Raw genomic sequence first — 27,098 nt, 5'->3', positions numbered from 1 at the left:
TTGAGCACCGAAGTTGCATAATTGCCTGTATTATAAACTTATTGAATTATATGTCTGTGGCTCTCTCTGAATGTGGTCACTATGTGGCTCACACTGAAGGTACCTCCATCTCCATCCATAGCATACTGCCGGAAATCCAGCTTCGAAGCTATAACTGTACCAAAGATATTCTGAAGCATTTAAATGTCTCGATTGTCAACGAAATCGTCTTCAAAGTTGAGGACGTGTACTGGGAATCCGTTGATTCTTCCAACAAATCAACAAAGGTCGCTGTGTCAGTTTCTTCTATGACATTCAGCGCAGCACTCATTTATGACATCACGAGAACTGGTGATCCGATTATAATAGAGCTGGAATCACCTATATCACGCGTGTCGTGGATACTAGGGGCCCCAGACGAGGGAAGTGCTTACAAGAACTGTACCCAATTGGTGCTTTTCGATAAGTACGGTTTGCTTGCACGTGTTTATTCTCTTGATTGTACAAGGGTTTTATTTACCATACCCAAACCGATTGTTCAGGGTGTATTGGAAAGACCTAAGCACCCAGAGTTCTGGTCTCTTCTACTGACATCGTATTACGACAAGAATCTGACGTCTCGTTCGATCTTAATAGATCTTCAATCTGATAGTCGTCCTTACTTGCTCCATTTCAACAATGTTTTCTCAAGAAGTGCCCTACTAGCATCGTTGGAGATGGACCATCAGCCGTCTCCATCGGCTGAGATAACTTGGGATCCTGAAGGCAGATGGTTGTGCTTTTTTGACTCGGGAGACACCCTATTTGGTTACTCCGTTAGGGTATACAACAGCTTAGGGCTCTATAAAAGATCCGGAAGTTTGAATGAAACCCACTTGGCCCTGCCAATACTACACTCCACTCACACTAAGGGCATAGGATGGACTTTTTCATGGTTGAACATTGAAAACCTGCTATTTATAGCTGCTATTCCATCCCGCTCCAACAAGAGGCTTGATCTCCGTGTCCACGGTGTCAGTCACTTGTCTCATTGTTACCCTGCTGCTGTTGACCTCGAGCAAGCCGATACCATCTGGGTTTATGAAGATTTTGATGGAGACGGCTCCTATAGACGAACTGATGCATTGCCAGAGGCCGAGTTTGAATGGAGGACAATAAAGGATAGTGGAGTCCATCTCGTTCTTGCTACGGGGAGTGTTATTGCTATTATAAGGCGCACGTCCCATGGACCGCTAGTCAAATTCGAGCCGGAGGCATACATCTCCTCACTGCGGTACAAGGATATTCATTTCTATCAGAACAGCATTGTTCTTCTTTTTCAAGACCATGTGGCGGTTTACGAAGCCGGAAACTTGTCAATTCTAGCCAACAGCAGGTACTCGTTGGTATCGATGAAGGTCACGGAGAGTTCAGGAACTCGAACGATAAGCTTGGTCGAGCAGACTCCGCAAGGACAGACCTGGCGTCAAATTGGCCAGGAACCTCAGCATGACGACAGCATGCTGATCCTCGACAAGATGTCTTACAGAGAAGACAGTAGCAAGGTGGTGAACCTTGTTAAGGAGGTGGAGAGAAACGAGTGGGGAAGGGCCGCTAGACGGCGACTCACAGAAGACACCGATACCTTCAAGCTAAACTTCAAAAGGCGCAGACCCCCTGGGCTTCCCGAACTACACTAATATCATCGTATGGAAGTATTATGCTATGTACATGATCACGTTCAACTCTTCTTCTTCTTTGGAGCACCCTTGTTTCTCTTCTTACGGTCCACGACCATCCTGAGTCTCTCCTCCTCGCGAGGATCGACCAAGTCCAACTCAGGGAACCATTTCTTGAAGTCCTTAAAGGTGGGCATGGCGTCGTTGTTACCGTACCACGACAAGAGCTTAGGGCCCTTCAACGGCTGCCTCAATATCTTGTTTCCATTTCTGACATGATGAGGGTTGTAAGTCTCCCCGAATATCAGGGCCAGAAGCTTCTTAACCTGGGCCAACCGCGTCTTGGACGGCAAGGATTTTAGAAGCGACATTGGTGGTTTGAGATCATAGAAAAATTTGGCTAAGTAGTAGGTGCACAATGCAGGTCAGACCGAGCCAGAGGGCACCGGACCAGGGGTATTAAAAGAGGGTCGGGAAGAAAGTTTTTTGATTCTTTTTCTGATAAACAAGTTTTTGAAGATGTTGAAAAGCTTAATTTTTGGAAAAGCACATTTTCGTTGACGACCTATACTTGCTGGCGTTTGAAGCACCCACCTGGTACCGTTTCGCAGCCACTACAAAGCCTATCATCCGTGCCGTACGTCAAAATATCCTTCGATCCATCGTTTCTTTTGTAAAGTAGTAACAGTTCTATGAATCTGAAAAGTAAACCTGAAAAATTGTTCCCTGAACTTTCTCTCTTTTGTGTCCTGCGGCAATGTCGGTGCCGATGCTTAATATAGCCGCGGTGGGCTGAGCAGTACGTCTATAGGCATATCCAGATCATCAAGAACCTCAGATTAGAAAATCCACATCTCGAGCTCAGCCAGACCACAATCCCTCAAAAACCTGTCCCTTTTCCTCTTTTCCTACCCTTCATCCCCTCCTAGTGTACCTGTGGTCCTTTGGGATACTGGTGCAGATAATTCGCAGCATCTCAGGATAAGCCCCAGCCTCGATACACCTTAGGCCAGAAGCTCTACACCAACATGTCTATTCCGGGGATCCGTATCCAAGAAGCCGGTCTGGACGAGGAGTCAGACGGCCAGTACCATGTACAAAATCCATTTGTGACTTCCAGCGAGCGGAGAGCCCGGGAGTCTAGGGAATACAGACGAAGAACCCGACTGCTGATACCTTCAAGGAAGCTGGACACTTCTTCTTTGGAGCCCATCTCGCGATCCACCTCCGTAAATAGAGCCTTGCCTGACTACGTCGAGGAGCATGTGCCGCCGGAGGACTTTGACTTTTTGGATCACGCTGTGGACTCCGACTTCCAGGCGGTCCAAGACGGAATAAGCTACGCCTTGGGCTCCAAGGATCAACTGGGGACATGGAAAGTGGGCTCGAGTCCGAAAGAGGAACTACCGGACGAAACAAACTACTTTGATCGTTACCCCGAAACGCATCCCGATTACACCCCAGACAAGGACTTGACGTATGACATTCCGTTGATCACATTCAACCAGCCCGATTCGTCGCCTCCTGCGTCAGGCAGACCACAGTTGAAGCTTTCAACACAAGACTTGGACGTGTTGGAAGCGGGCGCCTACAAAACGCTGCCCAAACCGCCTCAATCACCATCGAAACTTCCTGGCATATTCACAAGAATGTCTAACAGAATCGCCGGTGACAACAACCCTCCTCCTACTCCCAGCACAGATAAACACACGTCGTTCAATGACCTCTTGAACCCCGTGCCATCGCCGAAGTCGGCCACATCACCCAAATCTACAACCCAGGATCTGTATTTTGGCGACGCTCGGTCTGAAAACTACAGCGACGCTCAAAGTGGCCAGCTGGTAGCAGAAGAGTCCATCAGGTCCGGCCCTACGCTATCAACGGAAGGTAATGTGAACATTAGTAACCCCACGCTTCAAAGAACACATTCGGAAGCTAGACTGGGTATCAACGTCGGAACTGCTCCTGTCACGGCGGCAGCGGCTCCTCTTTTTTCGTCATCAAGAAGAACGGAGAGGTTTGATCATCTTTACCTTTATGGTAACTCGTTGGGTATCTTTAGCAAGACCAACAAGCTACGTATCATGTGCCACCGATTGCTGTCGCATCCAATGACGAGTCCAGGTCTCCTATTGTTACTTATATTTCAGACTGTCTTACTATCTTACAGAGAGTGGAACCCTGAAGCCTTGGATGGGTACTACTATTCAGGTTACAATTGGGCTGACTATATTTTAATGGGTATCAACATTGTTTACACGGCAGAAATCTTTGCTAAAATCGTTGCATATGGCTTCATCTCTGACAGAGTCATGTTCGATGAGTTGGGCTTAGAATATCCTCTGACGGGATTTATCCTGTCGGCGAAAAACATTGTTAACAACATCCCATTCACATCCATCATCCAAAACACATTCTACAAGAGAAAGTTGAAGGCGCGTATGCTGGCATACCCTTCTGATCTCAATGGTAAAGATGATAGATTTCTGCCCGAAGCACAGTATGATCACCATGCTTCTCATAGTCGCCAAAGCTCATCATCTGCTGCATCCATCACAGAAGACGCCCAGCCAAACAGAAACTTCAAATCCCACAACACATTTTTGCAGTCTACAAAGATAAGAAGAAAAGTCGACGAGATGAATTTGCATCGTGCTTATCTACGCACAAGTTGGCAGGTCATTGATTTCATCTCGATGGTTTGTTTTTGGATCTCTCTTCCATTGTCCATCAACCACTACGATGCCAAGCACCATATCTTTCACTTCAGAGCACTCAGCTGTCTAAGGATCTTGCGTCTTTGTAACTTGACCACTGGTACGAATATCATTCTTCGTGCTATCCATTCCGCCATTCCACAGCTTGTTGATGTTTCGCTTTTCATTTGTTGTTTTTGGGTAATTTTTGGTATTGTTGGAGTTCAGTCTTTCAAGTCCTCATTGAGTCGTCATTGTCAATGGACAAACCCAGATGACCCCACCGAAACGTATCTCAACTCAGATCTGTATTGTGGGTCATTCATTGGTAGGGACGGGTTTGTCCGATCTTACCTTGAAAGAGATGGATCGTCTTCAGGCGACATTAAGGGATTCCGCTGCCCAATGTACTCCGTTTGCCAATCTGGTGAAAACCCGTACGGCGGTACTGTTAATTTTGACAATATCTTGCAATCGATGCAATTGGTGTTCGTCATCATGAGTGCAAACACTTTCACGGATCTCATGTATTATACCATGGACTCAGACAACATTGGATCCTCGTTATTTTTCATCTTCGCCATCTTCATTTTAACTGTTTGGTTGTTGAACGTCTTTATTGCAGTTATCGTTACTTCTTTCAACATTGCTCAAATGGAAGATGCTGAAGACAAGAAAAGAAAAGATGAGGGTCGCAGAACATCTTTGCTTGCAATCTTCGGCTTCAATGATAAACTTCATAACCAGAAAGTTTATCCTTTGATCCAAAAAAGAGCTTACTTGAGGTTTTACTACAAGCTCGAAATATTCTTTGTGATACTTATCGCGGCAGATTTGATTATCCAAGCCCTCAGGCAACAGGGAATGTCTGATAGTAGGGCGCATGGTCTTTACCGATTCGAAGCGGCAGTGACAGCGACTTTATTTGCAGAGATTGTCATCAGATTTGCTCTCTACTACCCCCATTACCGCGTCTTCTTCATGTCAAGAAGAAACTCCTTCGACTTGTTTTTGGCGATTGCTACCGGAATTATTGTTTTAGGACCAGTCAAATCACACCTTGGGCACGCATATTATTGGTTAACAGTGTTCCAAATTGCAAGGTTTTATAGAGTGGTTCTTGCAGTTGGAATTACCAGAAACCTCTGGATGAAGCTCACGAATAATATCAAGGCCATCTTTGATTTGGCATTGTTCTACTACATTTTGTTGTTCCTTCTGAGTATCATTTTGACGCGTTACTTTGAAGGAACCGCTGGTTTAGCAGAGACCACAGAAGACTTCTTTGGATCCATGTACACATTACCCAATTCTTTCATGTCACTTTACGTGATTACAACCACTGAAAATTGGACCTCCACTGTTTATGGCTTACAAGAGAATGCCAAATCAGTAGCTCTGAGGGCTTTTGGAACCGTCTTCTTGTACATTTGGTTCGTTATGTCTAACACCGTTATCTTGGGTATTTTCATTGCGGTTATCGCGAGAACCTTGGAAGTGTCAGAAGAGGGCAAACGCAAACAGCAGTTGGTACAGTTCATCGAGGATATGACAAAACGTCTTCAAAGTGTTTCCAGTGAGACCGGTCTTCTTTCCAAAATGAAACAAAAGGTTTTCAAAAGAAAAGATGATAAGAATGTTGAGCGGGCGATCACTAATCTTTTGTTGTCAGGAACTGCAGTGAATGAGTTTTTAGAAAAGGATATTGAGCCAGAGGAAGTTGATAATGAGGAGATGAGACCACTTCCAAGAAATCCAGTGCAGAGATGGCTTGCTATCAACTTTGCAAGAATGTCTGATCTCGTTAAGAACCCATTTTATGCATCGAAGAAGAAAACTACTCCGCTTGAGAGCTTCGACCCAGCACAATTCGCAAGGAATGTTATCACTGAAAGAAACCAGCTTGTCAATCAGCAAGACAAATATTTGAGAGAAAATCCGATGTTTAACACGGTCTTCTACATGTTGGGTCCACGTCACAGATTGAGGAGGTTTTGTCAACGTCTTGTTTTCTCAAGTCACGGCGAAAGAATTGATGGCGTTGAGCCGAACAAGACTGTGGGAGAGATCTTCATCGCTTTCATGTTCCTCTCTACCGTGGGAATTGTTGTGACAACCTGTGTCCTCACACCTTTGTTCAGGAGAGACATCATGAATGATCAGGGTAAATGGAATTGGGCTTTCTTTGTCGATGCCGTTTTCATCACAATTTTTACATCTGAGTTATTCATCAAGATTACTGCAGACGGAATAATTTTCACGCCGAACGCATATATGAGATCGTCATGGAATTGGATCGATCTTATTGCATTGACTTCATTGTGGATTGAATTCATATCGGTGTTAAAAAATGATGGTCACTTATCCAGAATTGTTCGTGGTTTGAAGGCATTGAGAGCTCTTAGATTGTTAACAATTTCTGAAAGAGCGAAAAGTAACTTCCATTACACCATGATTTCTGGTTTCGGGAAAATCATGAGTGCAGCCCTTATCTCCATTACATTATTGTTTCCCTTTTCCCTTTGGGGTCTTAACATCTTCAATGGCAGACTTGGAAGCTGTACCAATGATGCACTTCATGACTATGAGTGCTTCAATGAGTTCTCTAATGAAATATTCAATTGGGAAGTTGTTTCACCTAACGCCTATGTGGAACCATTTCTCAATCTCAATGACTTTGCTACTTCCATTTCTACCCTTTACCAAATTGTCTCTTTAGAGGGTTGGACAGAATTGCTTATGCAAGTGATGCTGAGCACAGGAGAAGGGTCACCTCCAGAGTTATTTGCATCTCCTTTTAATGGAGTGTTCGTCATCCTATTCAATAACGTGAGTATTGTCTTTATCTTGACATTGTTTGTCTCTGTGATCATCGATAACTACTCACGTGTGACGGGACGGGCCTATTTGACGAAGAACCAGATTCAGTGGTATCAAGTGAAGAAGTTTTTAAAACAAGTGCGCCCATCCAAGAGGAAGGATTTGTCGTCGTTGACAGGTTTTAAGAGGATCTGCTACAACCTTGCCGTCGAGAAAAATACTGTTTGGTGGCAGATAATGAGCACATGCCTTTTCCTCCATATTCTCGCCTTGCTAGTTGAAACATTCCCAGAAGCTGGGGGACTTAATCTCGGTCGTTACATCTTCTTGATGATTTCTTCCACTGTCTTCACAATGAACTCAATCATGTTGGCATATGCCCTTGGATACAAGAGTTTTGCTGCAAACAAATGGAACATTTTCCAGGCCTTCGTCTCCATTGGCGCTTGCGTCACAACTATTCTTTCATTCCCAATTGACTCCGGCTCCGTTTTCATTAACTTCAACAAATTGTTCTTGGTTGCCATGCTTATTTTCATTTTCCCAAGAAGCAATAAGTTATCTCAACTTTTGCGGTTTGCTTCAGCGTCATTCCCATCATTAGCATCCTTGATCTTCACATGGTTTGTTGTCTTCATGGTATATGCCATTGCGATGAATCAAATTTTTGGTATGACCAAGACCGGATCGAACACAACTGGAAACATCAACTTACGGTCAGTTCCAAAAGCATTGATCTTATTATTCAGATGCTCATTTGGAGAAGGCTGGAACGATATCATGAGTGATTTCCTCGTGGAGGCTCCTTTCTGTACTGCTGATCAGACAATTGATGATTCAGATTGCGGAAGTCAACAGTACGCGTACATCTTGTTCATGTCATGGAATGTCATATCGATGTATATTTTCGTCAATCTTTTCGTTTCATTGATCTTGGACAGTTTCAGTTACATCAACTCCGGATCTGATTATGTTGATTTAATTAGTCGAGAGGAAATCAGAAAGTTCAAGAGAGCTTGGCAGAAGTTTGACCCTAACGGAACAGGATTCATCAAGCCATACGATTTACCTAAGTTCTTACACTCCCTTACTGGGTCATTGAGTTTCCGATTCTACTCCGGAGATTTGTCGATTCCGGAGCTCTGCCATAGATGGATTAAGAGGAACAACCCTCATGATCTATATGATGTCACTGTGAATTATGATGAAGTCGAGAGGATTACCAATCGAATGGATATTCCAAAAATTCAGGAGAGGAGAAAAGAGTACGAGAGATTCTTGGAGGAAGCACTTATGAACATGGAAGTGCACGACGAGCCAGGAATTTCCTTCACACGTATTCTCCTTCAGATCCCTCTTTACAACTCTTTCGATGCTGGCCAATGTCTCATCCTTCTCGACTTCTTAGACAGAAGGCTCTTCTACCAAAAGCTTGAGAAGAGAATGAAGGTGAAGAGAGTTTACGAAACTATTGCAGCTTTTACCTGCCGCTGGAAGTATGTGGAGAACCAGAGACATGGCGTCCGTGACACCAACATTGGTTTCGACACAGAGCTCAGGAGAACCAGCTATTTCGTAAACGAGGACCTTTCATCCACAAAAGAGCCACTTGATGTACATGACGAGGTCAGTGTTTCCGATACAGAAGACGAGTCCTACTCAGATTCGGAAACGGCCCCCTTGAGCAAAGACCACCACAAAGCACGCAAGGGCGACTATTATATTCCTAAATCACCAGTTCATCTTTTGAAGGGCATGGAGAGGTTTGGCCATGATCATGATCACCTTCACCAACCATTTGATGATTCACACTCAGTGTCTCAATTAAGCCCATCTATCGGTCGGCTGCCTCCATGGGAAGCTACCGGTCATGGCGACGATAGGAGCAACCTATCTGCACTTGATCTTTCTACAATCGGAGAGACTTTGGAAAACAGTAGCTGGGCAGATGCATACAGAGAAGTTACAAGCAAGGGATCCTCGTCCCATAAGGACACCTCCCGCCGTGCATCCAGTTACGGGCTGGAGTATTCATACCGAAGCCGTACGGACGAAGACAAGAAATCTTCTTAAATACTTATAGAATAAATTTGCATTACCGTTATATTAATTTACAAAACTCCCGTAGTACCTAATCAGCCTTCATGTCGTTCAAACCCAATTCCTCGTTCTGGTCGTGAGTTCTCTCGAAGTCCTCGATCAACATGTTTGGATCGTTATCGGGAGCATACACGTTCTGAATGTACGAAGAGGCCAAGGGGTCTTCCATGTTGATGGTGAAACCAATCTTTCCCTCATTGGCGTCTTGCAACTTGGCGAAAAATGATGTCCATCTCTGTTTGGTCTCTTCGTCCATAGAATCAGAAGTCTGAGTGAAAACTCTGGAATGCAATTCCTCGTAGACCTGGGTCAACAAGCCCTCGATGGTAGTGAACCTGCCACCCAATGTTCCTGGAGTCAAGTCCAAGTTCAACTCTGGGATTCTCAAACCACAGGTCTCGGACTTCAAAATGTCTCTGGCCAAGTCCTCAGGGTCTGTGATTTTAAGGGTGATTCTCTTACCCTTTTCTGGAATGGCACCTCCAGTCTTGACCTCGTTGGACTTGTAGCCACACTTATCACATACAGTAGACATGATGATAACGTCCTTGAAATGAGGAATGTTGACTGTCTTCATGTGTGTCTCACAAGGAGCAGCACAAGCGGAGCATGTGGCATGGAATGTCTGAACCTCGTTCTCGAAGTTCTCGATCTCACTCTCAGTAGCGAAACCGGATGCTGTAGGCTGGTGGGATTCAGTGTTGTTCAAAGATGAGGAAACATTCTGGTCAGTGGCATCTTTCTTCTGCTTCAGTTCAGCCAATCTCTGCTGCGCAACATCGTCAGCAGAAATCAATCCCAAAAAGACGTTCTGCTCAGCAGTCCTGTTGTACTCGTACATGGACCACTTGTGGGCAGCCTGACCAGGCTGGTACTCAACCCACGAGTTTCCAGCAGGATCGTCAACGTAGAATGTGAGAGGCAAGTTCTCGCCAGCAAGCAAGGCTTTAACCTTGGCAATGAACTCATTGATTTTCTCGTAAACTTCGGGTTGAGCCTCCTTACGAGCTTCCTGGTCCATCTCCAAGTTGGCGATCATCTCAGTAAGAAGACCCTCGATGTTAGTCAACTGGCCACGCTCAGGTGGGATCTCAAGCTCAATCTCGCTGAAAGTACAAGTGGCAGTCTCAGACTTGACCACTTGTCTGGAGAAGTCCTCCTTGGACTCGATCTTGAAGTTGTATCTGGAACCCTTTTCAGCAATCTGAGCAGCGGCCTGGATCTCGGAGTTTCTGAAGCCACAGTGGGGGCATGCAAAGGACATGACAATTATCTCCCTGAAGAAGGGAATCTTCGTGAGAAGCATCCTTGTGCAACCGTTCTTGTGGCATCTCATACACATGGACTCGACTTCCTGGACAGGATGGCCCTGTGCATCGGAAATACCGGTCTGGGTGACGGAGTTGGCCTGATCACCGACAGAGGCGAAGTTCTCCTGATTCTCTGGCATGTCTAGTCTCGGTTTCTTGTCGTCAGAGGACAGCGAAGGTGAGGTCTCGTCTTGTCTTTTCATTGAAGATTCTCGAAACCAGACTTTTTCCACCCGATGCTCTTCTCACGCCAAATGCAGGCCGTTAGTAAGCTAGACTAGGAGAAGATGCTAGAAGAATGGCCGTGCTACGAGGCGTAAAAGGAAGAGAGTTTTTTTATTCAACTCATTGCCTGACTTTGAAAATGTCGTTTGAGTTGTGTTTCAAAGCCCACGTTTGATAACGAAGGCGGTCCTCTTTCTACTTAGCTCCAAGTAACCCAACCCCCATTTTTCAAAAGATGGAAGTTTTAGAGACATCACAATAATCGAAATCGATTGGCCAAATATTCTTACCAGAATCTCTACATTCTTGCGTTTATGATGTGCAGCAAAGCGTTATCTCTGTAATGGCTGATGCTCGCTTTGCGGTATAGTGGTTATCAAGTAGCTCCCATCGTAACCAAACACAACCACCCGAGAAATTGAAATCGAATAATAAGAAGGTTCGATCGTATAATGAACGATCAATGCATTTTCTATTTCTCTGACAACACAGCATGTAGTTGGGTCTTCAAAGCAGAGCACGACACAAGCGTTCTGAATTCGACAACAGTGTAATGCAAATTCCCTTACATCATATAGTAGCGAAAAAAATTCGAATCGACTCATCATCTGTCGTACGCCGAGGAAGCATCTCGCACTCAATGTCTTGGCTATTTCCAACCAACGCTCAATGAATTGAAAAACTAGCATAAATGAGGAAGACACCACAACGTCGTGAAGTCAAACAAAAAATCGTCTATCGTAGCAACAACCGCAATTTTGTGTACCCTTCGAAGCTTTACGAGAAACTTTATTCTAAAAGGCACTTACCTTCGAACATCACTCCCGAACAGTTGCCTACAAATGCCGCTTACTTTTACCTCTTTCGCAGCCATGCTCAGCGCTCCGAAGGTTGGAAGATCTTGCGGATGATGAGTAATGTAAAGCACCTTTTTACACCAAAATAAGAAAACCCAAATTTACAGTAGCTTCTGAAACAACTTTCGTTCTCTTTTTCAAACATTCCCGCCTCCCGCATTGTTCAAACCTTAAATCTAACATCGTTCCTTGCCCAGTGACTTCCCCAGAGTCCGCGCAGTCCTCTGTCTAGGAAAAACGGCTCGAGCCACAATAACCACACCTACTTTTCCTTTTCCTTGCATCGCCTACAAACCCACCATGAATCTCCACGACGTGTGTTCCTCTGATGACTCAGAGGAGACAACCAAGCACCTCGACCTGATTCTCAATAAGGGCCTTTCCAGAACCACTAAGGCACCGAAAGCTGAAAACCAGCTATCCATACGGCAGAGCGCCTGGAAAGAATCCACGGCTGAAATCACTCCTCAACCGGAAGACCAGTCTCCTTTGCCCCCACCAGCTCCCGCTACAGAGGACATGTCCGTAGTGACGCCATTTTTGGCAAAGCACATTGCTGACCACAATAATATCCCATCCGACAACTTCCACAGGTACTGCTACAGACATAACCCAGAGATCATGTGTAACAAGCAGGCGGACGCCGCCAAAATGAAACACATACAACAAGAGCTAGAAAAACTTCCTTCACGAGACCAGGAAGCCATCTCCCATGTGTGGTCCATCTTCTCAGCTGCTCCTCACTCCCATCGGTCCTTGATCCTCCGAGGTTTGCTTACACAGTGTTGTTTCCCGCAGCTCTCCACCATTTCCCAAGAGATCAGCCAGCTTATTCGTATCGACTTTATTGCTACCCTTCCTGTTGAGATTTCTTTGAAGATTCTTTGCTACTTGGATTGCAAGTCACTATGTAACGCAGCCCAGGTCTCTCGAAAGTGGAAAGAACTCGCCGATGACGACCGCGTTTGGCACCACATGTGTGAGCAGCACATCGACAGGAAATGCCCCAATTGTGGTTGGGGTCTTCCGCTTATGCATATGAAGAGGGCTCGTGAGTATAATAACGAGGAAGAGGGATCTGGCTCGAATAAGCGCCGGAAAGCAGAATGCAAGAAACGTCCATGGAAATCGGTCTACAGTGAGAGGTATCAGTTGGAGAAAAACTGGAGAAATGGTAGTTATGTGCTCAAGACGTTTCAGGGCCACAAGGATGGAATCACCTGTCTTCAGTTCAACAGAAAGTATCTTATGTCCGGCTCATATGACGCTACTATCAAAATCTGGAATGTGGACACTGGTGAATGTATAAAGACTTTGGCGGGCCACTCGAAAGGAGTACGTGCATTGGCGTTTGATTCGCAAAAGCTCATTACCGGCGGCCTTGATTCAACTGTCAAGGTATGGAACTACCACTCTGGCAAATGCATAGCAACCTACAGAGGTCACGAGGACGCAGTGTCCAGTGTGGACTTCTCTGGTAAAACTATCGTTTCAGGATCAGCTGATTGCACTGTGAAAGTTTGGCACGTTGATTCTAGAACCTGTTTCACACTTCGTGGACATAGTGATTGCGTTAACTGCGTGAAGATCCACGAACCATCAAACACGGTCTTTAGTGCCTCAGATGATACAACCGTCAAAATGTGGGATTTGAACAACAACCAATGTCTCCGAGTTTTCGGAGGTATCGAAAACAATGGTCATGTCGGTCAAGTCGAAACTGTAATTCCTTTCAAATATCTTAGCGGTGATCTCATCGAGGACGACAATGACAGTGATTCAGACAATACGGGCAATCATTTACGTCATCAGCAGCATCAATACGAACAACAAACCCAGCATCAAAATCAACAGGGAGCTTCCAGCCAAGAGAGGCCCGGGCCCGAACCCCTTCCAGATCTTCCAGAAGGGCAAGATTATCCTACACATCTTTTGACGTCTTCATTAGATAATACCATCAAGTTGTGGGATGTAAAGACCGGCAAATGCGTGAGAACTCAGTTCGGTCACATTGAAGGAGTCTGGTCCATCAGCGCAGACACCTTCAGAATTGTCAGTGGAGCTCATGATCGGTTGGTTAAGGTCTGGGATCTTCAAGACGGTAAATGCTTACATACTTTTGGTAACAATGCTAGTGTGAGCTGCGTGGGCTTGTCAAGCAACAACTTTGTTGCAGGTTTGGAGAACGGTATGATCAAGATGTACAATTTTCAATGCTAATGCTACATAATTTGGGAAGTCGCAAGAAGGAACGGTCAATTCTGTGACGATATATATAAGGGTAAAAATATGAGATAATATTAAAAACTATTATCGTAGAAATAAAAATGCAATGACATTGAGATTCAGCGAGCAATCATTTCCGTAAAAATGAGGATACGGTGAAAGCACTGTCGTTGTCCGAACATCTTTCGGGTCCAACCTGCTTCGGATCCAACTGCGAAAGTGTTGTCAGCGTAGCATCGGTGGAAGCCTCACTTGAGGGGGAAGTGAAGAAGCAATACGATTCCAAAAGCTCCTTATAAGACTTCAGATTAATAGGGCTCAGAATGTTGTCGGAAAGACGAACGGAGGGTTCATCGTGCAATTGATGAGAAGGGACCACACCTTCCATAGGAGATGGGTCATCAGCCACCAATGTCAGATCTGTTGCGATCAGATCGAAATGTTGAGGATGCCGAGAATGATGCTTATTCTTATCAGAATTAAGCGTCTTGTGCAGATAACGATGTCCTGAGTGGCCCTTGAGATTGTCTTGATCGTCATAGAGTGCGTCGCCACGATTATTTTTGATGCTGGAGAACAAAGGCGAGGAAAGGTAGAACCCATTGCTCTCAAAATCGTTCTTTTCAGCCGGCTTATCTTTGGGATCCAGGGTCTTCAAGTTTGGTTCCGAATTGAACCGCTTCAAGTAATGGGATGAGTATTTTGGCCTTTGGCTGTGTGCCTCCGGCTTTGAGCGAGCCGTTTTGGGAGGAACCATGCCACCTCCACGAAGCCGAGGAGTTTGCTTTTTATCGTCAGCGACAAAGTCTGGACCAGCCAGCTGCTCGCCGGAGCGGATCGTCTTTTTGATCTTGATCAGGTAGTCCTTTCCACCATTGTTATCCCAGAATTCGTGTCCAGGGACAGAGTAGCGGATGCACAAGTGGTACAGTTTCAGATGCTCTCTGGTGAACAGATCTGAGTTGTCTCTCGTGTGGAAAGAGTTGAACATGGAATCAAGCGGAATCTTGAAGACAAACCGGTCGTAGTTATTTTTACGCAAAGACACCGGAATATCGGGTACATAGATAGTTGGAATCTCGACAATGGTGGCCCACTTGTCCAAGGTATAACGTACCGTGACGGTCTTTTCATAGGCGATGTTGCTGACGGCGATGTGGCCCAAGAGGAAGCGCTTGTCGATAGAGACAAAGACCCTTTCGAGGAAGACAGGAGGCCTAATGGCGGATATGCGGTCGTGAAGCAGCGTTGAAGGGAAGTTGATGACTTTCACATCCCAGTCAATGAGCCGACCGTGATGGGGTGTAGGGTATTTGGTGATGGCGGCCGAGGAGCGGCGGGGATCGACGTGGGAGTTCAACTCTTCGTCAAAGTACTCGAAGTCTTGGGAAAGTTCGTCATCGTCGCTATCCGGTACGAGAGCAGGTGAGTTCAGAGCCAGAATGGCTGTGGGCCGGTCTTTTTTGGAGAAATAGCGAATATCGGCATTGCCGCCAAAATGAACCAGCTTGAATGACGGCGTCGAAGGTAGAGACTTTGATCTGGAGGTCCCTTCCTTGAGCAGACTTTTCACAATCTCACCCAGCTTCTTGCGGACCAAGCGGTAGCCGTCCATCAGGGCTCTCCGCAGCAGAGAAGCCGAATCCGGATGGGAAGGAGCCGGGGAGGTATCGTCGATGTGGGCATTGGCAATCAGGTTTCGTCTTGTAGGGTCGCTGGCTTTGCGGAACTGGTCTCCGGAACGCAGCGGCTTGTGCATGAACCTCATGGAAAGCGGAACGTCTTCTTCAGAAGAAACAGAGCTCAGCTTCGAACCAGGCGTATGGCTCGAGTAGGCGGCATGGGAGGACCTGAAGTAGCCGTCCAGGGTATAGGGCTCGGTAGCACTGAGGATCTGGGACTGAGCAGACATGTCCAAAGAACTAGGCGCAATTGAAGAAGACACAGCCAGGGCCGGGTCAGGTATATCTGGCGGTTGTGGGCCAAGGCGGTCTGCAGTACCTAGGGTGGTCATGATGAAGTGATGCAGAGGACCTGCTCTTCTGGGGGAGCTTAGTGCACTTTTTGATTAGGTTATCGGAGTCGCCAGGCAGTCCGAGCTCGCGGCTCAGCTAGATGGGTCCACGGAGGCGGGGCAGGGAGGGGACTTTTTTTGGAAAAAAAATGAAAAATTTGGAATTCCGGAAATTCCTTAGTTTTCGTCGCCTCCACAGCAAACGTCAATTCGTCACAACCCACCCTATTGTCCATGATTTACGTTCCGTTGCTGGGCTGCGCAACCCGGGGTGATGGTGCTCGGAGTGGCCGGCATGGGGAGATGGATCTCACGCCATGGATCTGCTGATGCCCTGCCGAGGAAGAAGGCCCCAGCCGAGCCGTTTTCGGCCTAGCGGTTAAAATGGCTCACGCCAGCGTTCGTAATTTGCAAAATTGACAGGCCAAGAGGCGCCGCTCAGGGGCTTGATGGGAATTGCATGCCCCCCGCCGCACGCCAAATATACCGCGCACTGGGATAATCGTGCAGGTGTTTTGCAGCCATTTTTCTCAGGCAATTTCAACCAGGTATGCTCCGGAATAGGCCGACCCAAAGGAGTAGCAGACGGCTCCACCGCCTATAAGGTGGTTTGCAAACGACGCAGAACCGAGAAAAACGGGGTTGGTCTGCCACACGGATTGTGGGATTTTCACTTTTTGGAGGCTCCAGGTGAGGGTGTTCACCACCAAGACAGTGGTGTTCTGGTCCTGGAGAACCAGTCCAGCGCCGCCAACAACAACCAAAAGGTTTTTCTCGAGGAAGGCATGGCATCCAATCCGGGCAAGCTGCGGCAGCAGCAAGACGGGTTCCACTATCACGGCGTCGTTGGTCACCTTGTATCGGTACACCTCGCTGTTGATGAGCGGTTCGACAACGCTGGACATGCCGCCAACAATGTAGCCAATCAGCTGCTCGGGATCGAACGTAAGGGCGCAGCTGGCGAGCTTGGGGATATCGCCGAGGATTCGGAGTGTGGTTATTTCTGAATCGGTGATCTCCACAAACTGGCCCTCACCAAAAACGAGAACCTTGCCTGGTTCCGTGCAAATGGCGCTGTGGCGGTACATGGGGAAAGGAAGGGACCCTGTTTTCGTCCATTTTTTGCTTTCAATGTGGAGAGTCCAGATATCGTCAAAGGCGAGTCCGGGACGGCCTCTGCCTCCGGTCAAAACAAGGGTTCCATTCTGAGCGTTTGTGAGAGTGTGACACATACGAGGCGAAGGTCCCTCGAAGGTTTGAAGCACCGATTTGTTTCCATCGTTGTCAATATGTAGGGTTTCGTTGGTACGGCTCTGCCACATTCCGCCGTGGACAATGCACCCACCGTCGGTTTCACTGGCTGCGGGAAACTTGAGTTCAAGGTCGAGTTCATGGTGCTGGAGCGTTACATCTTCATTGAAACCCGTGATTTCATCCTTCTCGTGATGCTTTCTAAACGCAAGCTTTGTCGAATTCGTAGCGTGAATCACCACATAGTGCTGACAGAAAACGATAAACTCTTCCCACTCATCGAAAGCCTCCACCTCGTCCACAGCCTTTTTCTTGTCCCGTGATACAAGTTCGTTCCAGCATTCAAACAAATCTCTGATCTCGACGTCGGGAAAGTACTGGCGGAACCGCTCTGTTTGCTTCTCCTTGGTGCTGTATGTCTCCACACACTGGAGTGGTGAACGAAGATGACTAAAGTGGTATAACATCTTTTTGGCAAAGAAGTGCTGTGGACCGGAAGGCATGATTTGCTCGAGAACAAGAAAATGGGAGTCTTCCACCTGCGCCGAGATCTCAATCACCGGATTGGCGTCTTCAGGCTTCATATAAGCCAACGACACTTCTGCTATGAATATCGTGGGACCGGCTCCTTTAGGCAAAAGCGACTCCAATTGTTTTTTATAAAGCTCTGTATTCTTCAAATCGCAGCCAACAAGCTTGTATTTTGGCGTGGCCATAACAATGCCCATGTTCTTCTGCACCGGTGTGATCTCGTTCTTGTCACCCACAACCAGCAAGATCTCAGGTGCCTCGTTCATGACAGCCAATTTTCTTTGCACAAGCTCCGGATAATCAAAATCGTAGAATTCATAATTTCCGCCCTGTTCCAAAAGCTGGAACGGAAGTACGTCAAACCCACAGCCTAGGTTCACTATACGCACTGGCTGATCCGGGTACTGATCTCTGATTCTGAAGATCATCTGCTTAATGCTCTCTACTCGAATCCAGTAGCCCCTGTTGATAGCGGGCGATCTTCGTTTGGCCTTGGGTACAAAGAACTTGATCCATTCACTCAGCTCTGGTTCGAGGATTGGGTTGTAGATGGCTTCCACAGAGCGTTTGGACATGATGGAGGAATTGTTGGTGCCTTGGACTTGCAAGTCATGATAGGCAAGTCTCCTTTTATCCTTTTCTATCTTCCTTCTATTATTGGCGAGGATCTCCTCGGGTGTTGCGGGCATGCTTAAGTAGTAGTATCGATGATCATCGGATTTTTTCACTCGCAGCCAGCCTAAGTACTATCAGTGTGGGGTCGATCAATAGGCTTTTCAGTTACATTGCTTATGTTTCCATTAGGTTTGCTCTGCTTACTATATATACTCTATCCCACATGCTTATAGACCACCAGTGCCCTTGAATGCCTTCTTCAACTCAGCATCTGCGCTCTCTTGCTTCACGTTCTGACACGCCTGGAGGTACCGGGCAGCCGCTATCGTGAGTCTCATGTCCTTTACAGTGACTTCCTGCTTGTCCATGTCGACATCATCGTCATTCTCGGCCTCCGTGTTCTTGGTCGTGAGCCCCTCACCTACCTTGAGCCAGATTCTACCATTGATACCAATTGCAATCTCGAAAGCGCACTTGGCGGCAAGCTTCTCCAAGAAGATGTTGCTCTTGTTGAAAAGCAATTCTCTTGCAAAGTTGAGGTTGACTTCGAAAAGAAACCCACTGTCGTCAAGGGGTCCAAACCCACCTTCTTTACCGGTCTCTGGATCTATGCACTCGATTTCAATGTCGACTTCTGGATTCGCCTCGCTGACTCTAGCATAAACGGCTTGGCCGATCTTGAGATTAGGACGGTTCTTTTTGCTTGCGTTGGGGAATGCCATCATGGAAAGTTGAACCTGCTGCGAGAAGTCTTGTAGGGATATCTTGAAAAAGTCACTGTAAGCGCCAGTTACCACTCCCACAACGAAATCATTAACTTGAGGTGTGTATCTTTTGGAGTTTGATTCGATGTAGAGAAGCTTGTCTGTTGTGTTCTTCTTGCCTATCGATTTAAGGTAGCCTGACAGCAGAGGAATGATATCTTGCGTTTTGGGGTTTTTGTAGATGCCTGGACCAATGGTGATATTGCCATCCTCTGGAATTTCAGAAGACAACTGGTCTCCCGGTATTATTATTTTGCTCATGGGTTGATGGAATAGAACTAGTTCAGTATATATGTGCATATCGCGATGCCTACTTATAGTCGGTGAGGTACAGGTGTGCCATAATGGCTGCAAAATACCAACTACTCTAAGACGCGAGAAAATCTACGAACTCACCCTTACTCTTTATCAAAAGAAGAATTGTTCATTAAATACCAAATACAAGGTATGGGACTATGTAACATTTCGAGAACGGCTGGAGTTGAACTCAGCGATGCGTGGGTGTAGATGATGGAGATGATGACGGGGATGCAAGTTGGCGATTTATTATTAAAAGATACCCTGGAGAATTCCTTTACGATCTTCGAAATATCTTTTCAATTCATCGATGGAATACTCTTGTTTCTCCGAGCGTTCCTTGACAAGAGGTGCATAATCATATTGACAGGAGAAGTCTGGACGAAGCTGAATCTCGTGGCGGTAATCAAAAACGTCGAAATGTTCACTATGATGATGCATCTCTATCTGGGATTCGTCGGGCCGTGTGAACACAGCACATGCAGATGGGTCTTTAAGGATGGAATCGTAATGGCCATGGATTTGCCGGGCGTAATGCTCGGGGCGTAATGCAAGGTTGTTGAAGCTCCTCACGGGGATCTCTAATGCATTCTTCATATGCCTAGCACTGAAGCGGTTGTTGGAATTGAGATCCTCGAAGGGGCCCTTCCAGATGACATTGTTTTTGTAGAGCTTGAATCTCTTTTGGAAGAAACCATAGACACGCAAGGCGTAGACCATGTGTCTCCACAAGTACTCTGGAAGATTGGGGTCGTGGAATTCGTTAGGTTGTGGTTTGGTGACTTTACATTGTTCTCTGATCTGGAACGTGGGGTCCTCGAAACCCAAGGATAGAAGGTATCTTGCTGTGGGGAAAACAGCATCGAGCCCAACACCGATAGCGGCTCTGTACATCTTGACCGTGCACGAGAGACGCTCAAGGAATGCGTGGGCAGGGCTGCTTGTATCGCGATGATGAAACTTGGAAGGCATGAGGAACCACCATTTTCTTGCGGCATTGAACATCACCGAAGGTGGGTATGTGGTCACAAAATGCTCGTTTCTCGAAATGTAGACTATACTTAGGATGTGAGAATCGAGGAAGCTGAGCATCAGATGGCAAAAGTGTCTGAGTCTTTTGAAGTAGTAAACGTCTGCTTCGTTTGTGAGGATGACTGGGTTTACATCGAACAAGTTGCACAAGGCTTCAAGGTTCGAGCGCATTTCAAAGAGAAACGCTGGTTCGTAGGGTGGGAGATGAATGAATAGAATGTTCTCTGTCATGAAGCCGAGCCATTGGACACCGTCCCTCTCGCTCGTGCTGTGCTTGAGAGCGTAGCCAATGTACTCTTCAAAGATGATACTCTGGCCCACGAGGAAGGTGAAGACGATCGGGATCGAGCAGTCGAGGACCGAAAGTGAGCACGCCGAGAGCCAGTTAGCCAACACTAAGTAGAAGCGTTGTCTGTTGAGCTCGCTCAACGTGTGAATGTCCACCTCGAGATTTTCCCTGAAGATACGCATTGCTTCGGGAAACATCTGCCTCATGATATTGACGGCGGCATTACACTTTGTCTCCAACGAGGTGATGGAGTTCGGAGAAAACAGCCGGCCTATGAGAGCCTCCTGCTTCATACGCAGAAGCAGAAGCGAAGCCGAGAAACAGCGCTGGCAGGTGAAGAAAATATCGGAAAAGAGCTGTTCCGGGCTGAAGTCCCACAACATCATACACACGGGGTGTCTCCTGTTGATGGAGACCTCGAATTGGGCCTTGTGGTCTAGTCTCTTGAAGCGTGTTGGTCTGTGGACGCTGCTGGGAAGCGCCTTACCATTAGCAACGGCCAACTCGGCCGAAGAGCTCACATCAGTCAGCACGGCGTTTGAGTCGGGCGAGCGCTCATCGGAGTCCAGCCTATAGTCAAGCTCCAACGTGTTGACAAAGGTATTGTGGAACTGAACGGACACGTAGCGCAGGGAAGGGAACTTATTGTTGAACTTGGAAAACTCAAATTTAAACTCCAAGGCGTCCAGGCCGGGTTTCACCAGATCGGCCAAGATCAGGTCGCTCGCCTCAAACAGATTGTTTGTAGACGTGGGAAGGCGGAAGTTGCTGGATAAAAGCTTGTTCTGGGAGTTTCGGAGGGAGTGGGTGAGGCGGATGCGGTTGATTTCGGCGCTGGACAAGGACAAGTAGGAGCATGTTTCTCTCCGAGCTCGTTGACAGTTCTCACATTGAGGAAGCACCTCGTCACAGCGGATCTTTTTCCGCTTGCAGTTAGCGCATCCGAGTTTCAGGTTGGTGTGCCTTCTCCTGGTAGCCAGTTTCGTCATGGCGGAGGCGACAACAACAAGAAAAAAAGAGAAGGTAGCGGTTCACTTGAATATGTACACAAGTACGAGGAAAGGCTAAAAAAATAGAAGTAGGCGGTTCCACGCAGGGCCCTTGTGCGTCAAGCGACAGGCATAAAAAAAAAATAAGAACCTCGTAAGTAGAACCATGGAGGGTATGATGGTGCAAAGTAGCGGCAAAAGAGGTGGGAAAAAACGGTGAGGTTAAAAATCACAAGTTTCTGAGTGGATTCCGAGTTTGCGTTTTTGCAAAATATGGTCCCGGGACCGCTTTTAGCTCGGCTACGGCTGCAACAAAGGTTTAGCGAGTTGCGAGGTGGAGCCGTCTGGGACGGTATAAATGGAAGCGAAAACGCAAAAGTGGGCGGAAACGGAGCACTGGGGCCTAATGCACCCAGGGTACAAAGAGCGTTTCGGCCGAAACAGGCAAAATTTTCGGATCCTTCACGGCCGGTACTGTAGCGCAGTTTGCACCTGTCACATTGGCAAGAATCTCCGGCCCATTGTGTGATTTTCCTTGGAAGCGGTGATTCCGCTTCGAGATCTATGGGTGCTCTGCACCTGGCTGTCTCGGAACATTTGCGCTAATGTTTTGTGCGACTCACCCTTTTGTGTGGCTCCTATAACCACAGGGTAGGTAAAAGGGGAGGAAATCGAGGTTTTGGGTAACTTTTGGAAAAAAAAAAACGAAATATCAGAGCAAGAAACACGATGTGGCGGCACCTTTTTCAAAAAGAGATAAATAAATACCGAATCCCAGCTCATCGCAGATCCACGTTTCTTCCTTTTTCGGCCTCTCTAGCCTCCCATTCTGCCCAAAAGCGCTTCTCATAAAGCTCGCTATTTTATTTTTTTTTCGCAGCCACTGCGTTTTCCGAGTGCAACTATAGCCACAGAGGCTATAAAACCAGAATGCTGTCCTGGAATGGGTTCCCAGCCATGTCCCGCCCGATCGGCCCAGTTGAGAGGTACTACCTCTGCCGTCTTTCTATGGGCTACTGCAACAACGGTTTCAGCATCGCTGCCCGCTTCAACCGCCCCGTGGATGACGTGCTCTTGTCCAATGCCTTAAGGCTTATGATCTTGAAGAACCCCGTGTTTTCGCTCAATTTCTTCCGTACCAACCCGGACGACAAGAAACACAATGGCGATAACTTCGTCGTTCACTCCGTTCTGAAAATTGCCTATGATCAGGTGGTCCAGCCCTTGGAAGCCGACAGCTTCGGGCCTGAATTGGCGGAACGCTTGGCCGACGAGGTGCTTCCCTTGGATACAGACAGGCCAACGTGGAAGCTCTACAACTTGAAACTCCGCAACAACGAGCCCTCGGCGCTTATTTTCGTCTGCAACCACATCTTCTTTGATGGAAACGCGGGGGCCAACGTGTTTGACGAGCTCCTCTGGTGCTTGGACGAGGTGGAGAGAACAAAGCCTTCTTCGGTGAGAACTCAATTGTTCAATGCTGAAATTGACAACCTAGCGCCCCAGCCGGCGCTGGACAAGATTGCTTCGTTGTACGACACGCCGTTCCTCTTTATGATCAAGTCTTTGCTCCTCGAGATCTTCTTGCCCCATTTTCTTGTTCACTTTTTCCGGGTCTTGTTCCAGTCCGACTTCCCCAATACTTACCGCTACCCGGTGTTCAACCCGGTGCCTCCGAAAAAATTCAACCACCTGGGCTTCCGTCTTTTGAAGTTCCTGCCTCTGGAGACCACGCAGCTACTTGCTAGGAGTAAGCAAAATGGTCTTACTCTAACGCCGTTTATCGGTGCATGTGCTCACGCTGCGGCCCAAGAACATTTGGTGCCTTATGCTAATACCCTACAAGGTTATAAGGTGGACCAGCGCCGAAGCGTCAATGTGCCCATTGCGCTCTGTGGACGACGCTACGTGCCCCAGAACGCCATCCAGCTGCGTTTCGGTCTTTACATGTCGCAAACCTTACCGTTTGTGCCAGTGGATCTCACCACGGTGAAGCAGATCGGAGAAAATTTGAAGAAACAGCTTGATGCTACTATGGAGTCGAGAGACCCCTTCAAGTTTGCTGGAATGCTCCGTTATGTGAATATCTGGGACTGGTTCAAGGGAGAGCTCAAGGACCCCAATGGCAGAGGTGCCATTGAGATCTCCAACATCGGATGCAAGAAGTTCGCCAGAGGTCATTGGGAGGTGACGGATCTTATTTTCACGCAGAGCGTGTCGACATCGCATTTGACCTTGTCGGTGGTCAGCACCCCCAAGGGAGGGCTCCATCTTACCGTGGCTGATGTTGATGATATGGAGCTCTGGAGTAATGGTGATAAGAAGGTTATGGACGAGTTTGTGGCGCTGTTTAAGCAAAATCTACTTTCTTAGGTTTACGGTATCGGATTGTGAGCCCATACGGCCACGCCAAATATGATAGATGCTATGACTATTTTACGTGTAGATACTGATGGACTAAGGCCTCGTGGATTTCGCAGCCATTCCTGCAGATTCTGTTGCGCTTTCTAGAAAAGCACAAGGGCACGGACCCCCCTGGAAACCATCGGGCGAGGACGGGGAAGGCAGAAACGGTGTGATCTGGAATTCCTGAAACACGGGCCCATATGGTCCCATGAGGCCTTACCCCCCACAGATCGTGGGTAGCTTGCTTCCATGGCACGTGCCCACGTGTGTCCTTCATATAGGCGTGATTAATTGCATGGCCCATGCTTCTCTGCCTCCCTATCGCACAAGACATGTGGGACCTTGACGTAGTCCGGAGGTCGTGTGAGCAGTCGGATCTTCCAATGGAAGGTTAAATGAAAAGGTGGGTTTGGGATGATTTTCCTTGAGAAAATCAATTTGCAATGCGTCTTTTGTTTTAGCGGATACATTCCCAAAAAAAAAAAAAATGGAACCCAAAACTTCAGAGGCCTGTGTTACGCTTCGTGTGAGCAAAACGTGGGAGAAGTAAACGTGCGTCAAATGGTTGCAAACAGCACTAATTTCGCTAACCTCGCGAACACCCCCGCCGCCTTTATATATGCTGCGCCGCTTGCAACCAACTCTGTAGCGTTAAACTGCCATTCTTTGCAACCATGCACTTGCCGCCTCCACCTTCGTTGAAAACGACCATCATTCAACTCAACAAGGACATCGATCCGGAGGATAACAACTACGAAATCCTCAACAATGTGTATAACCCTTCTTCCTCAAGCTCTCCAACTTTGAATGCTATTCCGTCTGAACAGCCCAAGAAGAAGCGGAGAAGATCAAGCTCGTTTGTGGACGATGACGAGTTGGCCAGAAGAAAAAGCGAAACAAAGCAACTCCATTCTATCATTGAAAAACGCAGAAGAGTCAAGATCAATCGTGAGTTTGAAGCCCTCAAGTACATCATCCCAGCATGCCGCAACACCGATACGGGTTCTAAGAAGGCCTCCTCCAACAACAGCTCAAAAATCGATGGCATGTACAAGCTTACCATCCTTAAATCATCAGTGGAGTACATCTTGTACTTGCACCACATCATTCAGAAGCAACACGAGCTCTTGTCGCAGACTCCGGTTGATTACACCTACGACACTGGCTATACCAAAGTGCCAATAGACGTCAACCAATACAGAAACATAGACAAGGAGTTCAGCTTTGCAGACCTCCCCACATCAACCCACAGATCGACTTCTGTCTGCGAGTCCATAAAAGAAGACGAGGCCGAGACGCAAAACATAGAGTCCGCTCAAAGCAAAAACAGCTCAAGGCCGGAGCTGTTGTACATGTCGAGGGAATCATCTTCTGAAGGTGAACAGCTCCCAAGCCCGACAACCACTCCAGATATAACGCCAATTCTTTCGCTTCTAAGCAAAAACCCCAACGACAAAGCAGCACTTCATCAACAGCATCTCCACTTACAGAAAACGCTAGGGAGATATTCGCTGATGGACCAGATTGAGCAGGTGAATAAGGCCTTTTCGTACAACTCGCAACCCAAGTCGGGCTCTGTATCCCTGGCCACTTCCCCATTCACGATCCCAATCAAGCTGAGTGTCAAACGAGGCTCTTTTGTGCTTCCGGACCCTGCCATTCCCACGAGTATGCCTGATGAGGAGTACTCTAGCAGTTCGAATGCAGCAGCTTACCCCAAAAGAATGTACTTCAAGTCACAGGTGCCTTCAAACAATATGACGGCGCACATTGGCGACGAAGAGACCAGTGAAGACGGGAAACTCGAGGACGCTTCAAAAACACTCCTACTGCTTAGAAAGCCCAGTATAGAGAAGCTTCTCAACTAGCAGACAACCATAAAAGATTCCCACATTTCAATTCTATGCGCGGAGCGCTGATTTTATATCTATCAATTCATCATTACCACATCCTCGCTTTTCTGTAGCTTGCCAGATTCCTCTAGCCATTCCATGAACTCGTCCACGACAGAGGGCCATGCGCTGGTCTCGTCGTATGCTGATAATGACAGGGGGTCGTTCTCGATCACTTGCACCACGAACTTGAAGAACATGTTCCAAGAGTCTCGCGTGATGCTCTTTTTGGTCTCCTGGACAAACTCGTACCATTGTTGTAGTCTTTCACCAGACGTAGGGAATCGCAGATCCAAGAGCATTTGCCAATAAATAATGGCCTCCTCGAAGCCAATCACCTTGATCCTGGAATCAGAGCCTCTGACGAACTCAAACACAAACTGGTAGAAAGGCTCGAACTCCTCGACAGACCTCTCCATCAGCAGTTGTTTCTCGTCGACATACTGGCGCATGCCCTGAATAGTGTTGACACCTAGCGTCAGCCACACACGGACAAAGGCATTTCTGTGGAACTCGCCCGTTTGAGGGCTCTCTAAAACATATGCAACAGTCAAACTCTTGAGCTCCTCTGGATCATATCCCAAATCGCTCAAGTACTCCAAGGTCCCATCGATCAGGATAAGGTCAGGATTCTCGGGGCTTTTGTATTTATCGAAGATCTCGCCAACTTTCGGGTCCTGTGGCGGATTCTGGTTGTAGTATTCTCTCAAGGCAGCATCAACGTCCCAGTCAGCCTGCTCAAGAAATTGGGTGGCCACTGCTGGCTTGGCATGAGTGACATCAATGAACTGAGCCTTGGCGTTGGTCTTCAGAAGTCTCGCCTGCGGTTAGTATGGGTATTTCTGTGGTGAAGATGAGAACATACCATCTGTGGTGGAGATGAATAAAGCTGGGTTTGATTTATGCGCGACAACCACCACCCATGGGTTTTGAGTCAAGCAAGCTCGAAAATGGATTTGTGAAGGATTTCGATCAATTTTATCCGATGATGATCGCCTTCGAAGCTATGGTTTCTAAGTATCGATATTAAGGTTTTACGATATGGGGGTGTTCCGTATTGGCTGCGAAATTGCAGAGTTGACGACGCACTAGTCGGACCTCAGTAATGGCAAGAAATAGCGGTACCTTTATCTGAGAAGCACACCTC

General features: G+C 47.2%; 12 protein-coding genes across 12 annotated transcripts; 5 read left to right on the top strand and 7 right to left on the bottom strand.

The window, feature by feature from the left end:
* Positions 1 to 50: 50 nt before the first annotated feature.
* C7M61_000197 (uncharacterized protein) lies at positions 51 to 1,658 on the top strand (the record flags this gene model as incomplete). Its single annotated transcript, XM_024855650.1, has 1 exon — positions 51 to 1,658. The coding sequence occupies one exon, from the start codon at positions 51 to 53 to the stop codon at positions 1,656 to 1,658; it is 1,608 nt and encodes a 535-aa protein (XP_024715249.1).
* A 41-nt stretch (positions 1,659 to 1,699) lies between these two features.
* Positions 1,700 to 2,008, bottom strand: C7M61_000196 (mitochondrial 37S ribosomal protein mS33; the record flags this gene model as incomplete). Its single annotated transcript, XM_024855649.1, has 1 exon — positions 1,700 to 2,008. The coding sequence occupies one exon, from the start codon at positions 2,006 to 2,008 to the stop codon at positions 1,700 to 1,702; it is 309 nt and encodes a 102-aa protein (XP_024715248.1).
* Positions 2,009 to 2,665: 657 nt separating this feature from the next.
* CCH1 (Cch1p) lies at positions 2,666 to 9,226 on the top strand (the record flags this gene model as incomplete). The annotated part of the gene is made up of 1 exon (XM_024855648.1): positions 2,666 to 9,226. The coding sequence occupies one exon, from the start codon at positions 2,666 to 2,668 to the stop codon at positions 9,224 to 9,226; it is 6,561 nt and encodes a 2,186-aa protein (XP_024715247.1).
* A 58-nt stretch (positions 9,227 to 9,284) lies between these two features.
* Positions 9,285 to 10,766, bottom strand: ZPR1 (zinc finger-containing protein; the record flags this gene model as incomplete). The annotated part of the gene is made up of 1 exon (XM_024855647.1): positions 9,285 to 10,766. One exon carries the CDS (start codon positions 10,764 to 10,766, stop codon positions 9,285 to 9,287), a length of 1,482 nt encoding a protein of 493 aa, XP_024715246.1.
* A 1,179-nt stretch (positions 10,767 to 11,945) lies between these two features.
* C7M61_000193 (ubiquitin-binding SDF ubiquitin ligase complex subunit) lies at positions 11,946 to 13,865 on the top strand (the record flags this gene model as incomplete). The annotated part of the gene is made up of 1 exon (XM_024855646.1): positions 11,946 to 13,865. The coding sequence occupies one exon, from the start codon at positions 11,946 to 11,948 to the stop codon at positions 13,863 to 13,865; it is 1,920 nt and encodes a 639-aa protein (XP_024715245.1).
* A 136-nt stretch (positions 13,866 to 14,001) lies between these two features.
* On the bottom strand, positions 14,002 to 15,885 carry C7M61_000192 (uncharacterized protein; the record flags this gene model as incomplete). Its single annotated transcript, XM_024855645.1, has 1 exon — positions 14,002 to 15,885. One exon carries the CDS (start codon positions 15,883 to 15,885, stop codon positions 14,002 to 14,004), a length of 1,884 nt encoding a protein of 627 aa, XP_024715244.1.
* Positions 15,886 to 16,415: 530 nt separating this feature from the next.
* On the bottom strand, positions 16,416 to 18,356 carry C7M61_000191 (tRNA methyltransferase; the record flags this gene model as incomplete). Its single annotated transcript, XM_024855644.1, has 1 exon — positions 16,416 to 18,356. The coding sequence occupies one exon, from the start codon at positions 18,354 to 18,356 to the stop codon at positions 16,416 to 16,418; it is 1,941 nt and encodes a 646-aa protein (XP_024715243.1).
* A 153-nt stretch (positions 18,357 to 18,509) lies between these two features.
* On the bottom strand, positions 18,510 to 19,307 carry C7M61_000190 (exosome non-catalytic core subunit; the record flags this gene model as incomplete). Its single annotated transcript, XM_024855643.1, has 1 exon — positions 18,510 to 19,307. The coding sequence occupies one exon, from the start codon at positions 19,305 to 19,307 to the stop codon at positions 18,510 to 18,512; it is 798 nt and encodes a 265-aa protein (XP_024715242.1).
* Positions 19,308 to 19,595: 288 nt separating this feature from the next.
* ZCF17 (Zcf17p) lies at positions 19,596 to 21,653 on the bottom strand (the record flags this gene model as incomplete). The annotated part of the gene is made up of 1 exon (XM_024855642.1): positions 19,596 to 21,653. One exon carries the CDS (start codon positions 21,651 to 21,653, stop codon positions 19,596 to 19,598), a length of 2,058 nt encoding a protein of 685 aa, XP_024715241.1.
* A 957-nt stretch (positions 21,654 to 22,610) lies between these two features.
* Positions 22,611 to 24,026, top strand: C7M61_000188 (uncharacterized protein; the record flags this gene model as incomplete). The annotated part of the gene is made up of 1 exon (XM_024855641.1): positions 22,611 to 24,026. The coding sequence occupies one exon, from the start codon at positions 22,611 to 22,613 to the stop codon at positions 24,024 to 24,026; it is 1,416 nt and encodes a 471-aa protein (XP_024715240.1).
* Positions 24,027 to 24,733: 707 nt separating this feature from the next.
* Positions 24,734 to 25,927, top strand: TRY6 (Try6p; the record flags this gene model as incomplete). The annotated part of the gene is made up of 1 exon (XM_024855640.1): positions 24,734 to 25,927. One exon carries the CDS (start codon positions 24,734 to 24,736, stop codon positions 25,925 to 25,927), a length of 1,194 nt encoding a protein of 397 aa, XP_024715239.1.
* A 62-nt stretch (positions 25,928 to 25,989) lies between these two features.
* On the bottom strand, positions 25,990 to 26,819 carry C7M61_000186 (NEDD8 ligase; the record flags this gene model as incomplete). Its single annotated transcript, XM_024855639.1, has 2 exons — positions 25,990 to 26,772; positions 26,817 to 26,819. The coding sequence occupies 2 exons, from the start codon at positions 26,817 to 26,819 to the stop codon at positions 25,990 to 25,992; spliced, it is 786 nt and encodes a 261-aa protein (XP_024715238.1).
* Positions 26,820 to 27,098: the final 279 nt, after the last annotated feature.

Source organism: Candidozyma pseudohaemuli, assembly GCF_003013735.1.
Source record: "Candidozyma pseudohaemuli strain B12108 chromosome Unknown scaffold00001, whole genome shotgun sequence".
Lineage (NCBI taxonomy): Eukaryota > Fungi > Ascomycota > Pichiomycetes > Serinales > Metschnikowiaceae > Candidozyma > Candidozyma pseudohaemuli.
This window is presented reverse-complemented; position numbering and strand designations above follow the sequence as displayed.